Source organism: Limulus polyphemus, unplaced genomic scaffold, assembly GCF_000517525.1.
Source record: "Limulus polyphemus unplaced genomic scaffold, Limulus_polyphemus-2.1.2 Scaffold2836, whole genome shotgun sequence".
In the NCBI taxonomy this organism is placed as follows: Eukaryota; Metazoa; Arthropoda; class Merostomata; order Xiphosura; family Limulidae; genus Limulus; species Limulus polyphemus.
In genome coordinates, this window is record NW_013668446.1 from 123598 (window position 1) to 128979 (window position 5382).

Below are 5382 nucleotides of genomic sequence, written 5' to 3' on the forward strand. Positions count from 1 at the left end.
GTGGTACGTGGAAGTGCAAGAACTGTGGCATGCAAACAAATTTTTTCATATAGAGGGCAGCACTGAACGAGAATAACTATATTTGTGAGAAAATGTAGGAACCTATTGGAAATTCACTTTCACCACATGAAAATTATAACTTCCAGAGACTGAAAAAGGCAGTGCAGGCATTTGCATTCATGGGCATGGACATTCAGTATTTAGTCTTGGTTAGGATTTCTACATCTTACCAATACTGTGAAAGATTTCCTCAAAAATTAATTAATTCAGTATTTTTTACTTATTTTTCAATTTACATTAATACTTTATTTCAGTCTTCACAGAAAAATAATTTCTGGCAAAAATTAACCATGGTGCATTATGGAGGAAGATGCTGGATTATCTGTTGCAGAATGTAGGCACAAGGTTTTGGGGCTCTGGTTACAACATGCTAACTAACTCATGGTTGGATGGCTAACCAGTTTACATTTTCTACAGCTTTTGTGCTATATCTTTCTATTGCAAGCATTACTGTGTATTGTATAATAATTTTGTTTTTATGTATTAAATGGTTCTTTCTGGTATGAAGTAGCATAGAATGTAGTGCATTGTCCTTGGAATTTTTCACAGGAACTCATGGAGGTTGCTTTACAATATTTTTTTAATGGGGTAGTAGCATCCTTGATCACTGACAATTTAATCTGTTATGCATTTGATTAAACATTATCATCGTTATTAATATCTCAAGTTATTTCAGTCTTTTAATGATGAATTTTCTTAGTGCTTCCTTTACCAACTTATCCTTTGCATTTCTTGATTTTAAAAGTATTTTCAGTTTGCAGTACAAAAATGGTTGTTAAACTGTCACTGTGACATAATTACTGGATATGTACTGTTATAAGTAAAACTATTTGAAATGTGAATGCTTCTGCAGTTTGCTAACCTTCCCTTTGACTGTTTTGGGTTCACACCTATATTTCACATTGTAACCAAGGTACTACTATACAGCCCAACATCCTTTTTAATACACAAAGATATCTGGGTTTGTGAACAATACTCATTTAAAGCAATTAGAAAAATTCAGAAAGTTCAAGTAACATATGTCAATTCACAAGAATTGAACTACACAACAAATGATTCGTAAACAGTTACTAAGCAGACCTGTGATAAATTATTGCTTCTAAAAATACTAAATTTAACACTCACACTTTATAACTATCTAACTCATAACTCTCATATTAAATTTAAATGAAACAGATGTTTATATCTAACAGAGTTATGCCTTCTGGAAGTGAATAGAGACATTGGAGATATGGTGCCCATTCTACATATGATGCTTCATAGCTCCAACCAGGATGGGGAACACCTTACTATTTTATTTTTAAAATTTTTTAACCTATTTATTGGTTCTAAAGTTGTCATGTCCTTTGTCCAATTCGTATGTCTGCCTGTGTAATTCTCATTATTCGGCCAATCTTTTATAGATATAGATGTAGGGGGGCCTTACTTCAAGTGTTATGCCACCACCTGTCATTATGTCTGAGAATGTACAAGGCTCCACAAGTACATACAGGCCACCCACACCTCCCCCACTTCCTTTATATGTTATTTCAAGGGTATATAAGAGAATAAATGATGAAGTACCCTGCAGAGAATAATGCATTTTTCTGAGTATCCTTATTTAGTCTATTCTCTTATGAGGCTATTCCACTCTTCTCGATTCTCCTGTTAATCCTCTTCATTGTTTTTACTCTGTTTCTAGATTCTACTCAAAGTCTGCTTAACCTGACCCTTTACATTATTGTTGTCTAGGTTGTTATTTCTTGCCTAAGAGCCCAATTTTTGGTGAAACATTCATTGACCCTTATTACTTTTTTGTTCAGTCCCCTCTTCCATCTTAATATCAATATTCTGTTTTTTTTTCCATTTAAAAAGTAAATATGCCTATTTGGAATTTAGAATTTTTAGAATTAAAATGAATTTTAAACAAATATTTGCTTCTGAAATACTTCCCACCCACCTCCTCACAATCTGAGATATGTGGTTATTCATCATGATTGTAGCTACAAAATCTTGATTATGGTAGAAAAGCAGAACTTGTATACATCCTCCTCATGCTGGAACAATAAGGAAGAGGGGAGAATTCTGGGTAAGCTGATGGATTCACTGCAATGTTTTAAAGAAATTTAGAATGTTAAGACATTGTTGTAAAAAGTATGAGGGTAATTCAACAAGGAAAAGCTTTTGGTATTTCAGAAGCAAGTGTCTGTTTGAAATGTATTTCAGTTCTAGAAATGTAAAATGTAATAAATACTTTTACGTCTCTGGTCGTTTGTTAATTTCCCGTATAATTTCTTTCCGATGAAACTTAGTGATACAAGTCCTTTCTTAATTAAAACTAGTTTATTATTTCTCAATACAACTTTATAATACACAGAATTTCCACAGTCACTTTAACTTAAACACACGCTATAATTCACAACAATTTACACTTTTGACTTACGGCTTGACTCGATTATCCATCTCTATATCTCCCTATCTGCAAATTATCTATCAACTGTCACTTTATTTGCCAGCTTATATACGAGAACAGAGCATGCCTAGAAAAGCCTAGAGTTGCGAGGAACAGTCACGATCTTTCTAGAACTCCAGCACATGCTCCAAGCGTCGCGCTACTTCCGCTGTCGAAACATTATTTTGGGTAATGTAATCCAGTCAGTCTGTTGTTTTAAGTCATTGGTTTTATGTGGGGTCATTAAAAACGAATTATACATACAAAGTGGAAATCTATGCTATGCTATCATCTAACTGTAAACCATTCAGAGTCATTATGTACAGTTTTATAAATATACACATATACATATTAACTATTTTAATGTCGATATTAATGCATATAAAACATATATTTCAGTTTCTGGAGGATATTCTGATTGGGAAACATGGGGTGCATGTTCCAGTGAGTGTGGGAAAGGTCAGCAGTTTCGAATGAGAATTTGTGATAATCCACCACCTAACTCTGAGGATATTGGATGCACTGGTCCAACACATGAAGTTAAAGATTGCTTAGATGCAGAATGCTCAGATGAAAGTATGTGCACAGGATTATATTTTACTCATTATAATTATTTAATCATATATATATATTGAATGTTCTTGTTTGAAGGGAATATCCTTTGTTAGTGCAAGTTTATATTAACAGATTAACTTTTGTATTAACATTTTCAATTTCAGAAACTTGCATTAATGTGATATATTTATAATAAGTAATTCCCAAAATTAATGCTTACATCATGTAACATTTTAACTATGTTTTACCCAATTTTAAAAAAATTATATTCTATCATGACATTAAGTTCACAGAATTTATATTTGTTATATTTATCAAATAGTTTATTTGTTAACTGTGACAGTATGCTTGAGAATTTATGCACATTTAAAACTATATCAGTCTACATGTATGCTGAGAAAATGATTGACGCTCTGAAAATTACTTATGTCTTTAACATTAATGTGATTTTCTAACCATTGATATGCAAGTTTCACCTGAGTAAAAGTATTTGGTATATTTTTTCAAACTTTCAAATTCAGGTTAACAAGAACACTGGCATGAATTAATGTTTCAAAAACGTTATTTGAATATATCTGATTAAAGATACATTCTAAACTTGTTATTGATGGGTGAAGTTCATAAGAATTCAGTCAAACATTTGTTATCCTTTTTATTCTCTGAAGATGATAAGAGATCTTAACCTACCCCTATAAGATATTGCTTCAGTCCTAAACACAATCCTAATAGCCCCTCTCTGAACCTATAAAAAGTCCATGTATGTTGACATTTTATTGGAAAAGATTCAGAGAAAGGCTATTAGGATTGTTTATAGACAAGTATTTTATTAGACAAAGAGATCCAAACAGTACACAATATTCTAAGTACAGCAAAGCTATAGTGACTTATAGAAAGAGAGTGAGAGATGATTATTTGTTTAGACTTGAAGTAAATATTTCTATAAATATGCACTAACAATTCTGTTAGTTTTAGTTTTACTAATGCCATCAAAGAACTGCCTTGATGGTTAGAGTGACTTATCCACCACTATGCCAAGAACATTTTTTTTTTCAATCATGCTATTGAGTTTGTTTTTATCTTTATTGAATATGTGATCCAAATTATGATACTCCATTCATTACCTTACACTTATTATACATGAGGGTAATATACCAAATATGTGTCTACTTACCAGTTGATCCATATAATTCTGCAATATCTCAGTATCCTGAATATATATATATAGAAATACTCAAGAACGTAATGCAATCAACAAATTTTACTTATTATTCCCATACACCCATAATTAATGTAAATAACAAAAAGCACAGACCCAAGTACTGATCCCTTATGGTCTGACTAAAAACCACTAAAATCATCCTACAACCCAATCAACTAGCCTTTACCTTAATCGTATTGATGTGATTTTCCTAGCTAATCCTCTGTGTGTCACTTTATCAAAAGCTTTTACAAAATATAAGTACACTAAGTCCATACTCGTTCAATCATCCAGATAACAAGTGGAATCATTGAAGGATGTTTACAGATTAGTAAGGCAAGATTTGCTTTTGGTGAATCCATACTGGCTTTTTTTATGATATTGTATTTCATTAGATGATTTGGCAAAGCTCTTTTTATCAAACTCTCTGGAGTTTTGCCACAATAGAAGACTGTATTATGCAAATACTACATACTCTTCTATGGTGTATATTTTATTTGTACAAAATGACATGTGATTTCCATCATAACCGCAACTACAAAATCTGGATTATGGTAAGAAACCAGAGCTTACATATGTCCACCTGATGTAGGTGTAATAAGCTGCCTGGAATGTGGGGAAACATGGGTAAGTAGATGCATGCTCTGCTTCGTGTTAAGGATAATCAGAACTTCAGTGACATGTTTTTGACAGAAGGAGAATAAGTCAACAAGAAAAAAAAACTTTTTATATATCAGAGGTAAGTACTTATTTGAAATATATTTTAATCCTAAAAATGTAAAAATTACAACAATTATATTTTTAAGGTTCAAATTTGGAATATCCTAAGTTTTCTTGAGGTCATTGCGTTAAGTTCAGCATCAGATGTTTCTTTTTTTTTAGGTCAACCAGTCAAAGAACTTATCTGTTGTTTTATGGGGTAATTCCAATGCATCTTGCTTGACCTTGTTTATGAGAGATACCTTGTGATTGTCACATGGAGAAGAGATATTTTCTGCATACTGGTGCCCATTTTCTAATAACTTAGCTAGAAGGATAATGTATTGTTGCGTCAGCGAGTCACGTGACTGGTGTGGCGCCACCTATTTTCTAGAACTATCCTGTACCTTGGCGAATGCTCTAGTATTTACTAGATATA

At 32.3% G+C, this 5382-nt stretch overlaps 1 protein-coding gene across 1 annotated transcript in view; it reads left to right on the forward strand.

Annotated features, from left to right (window-relative positions):
• LOC111087911 (coadhesin-like) overlaps positions 1–5382 on the forward strand; it is a gene marked incomplete at its 3' end in the record, with an annotated part of 63820 nt that overhangs the window by 30554 nt on the left and 27884 nt on the right. The window contains exon 5 of the mRNA XM_022396325.1: positions 2891–3067. Within this exon, the coding sequence (XP_022252033.1) occupies positions 2891–3067 (177 nt within the window). The remainder of the gene's footprint in view (positions 1–2890; positions 3068–5382) is intronic.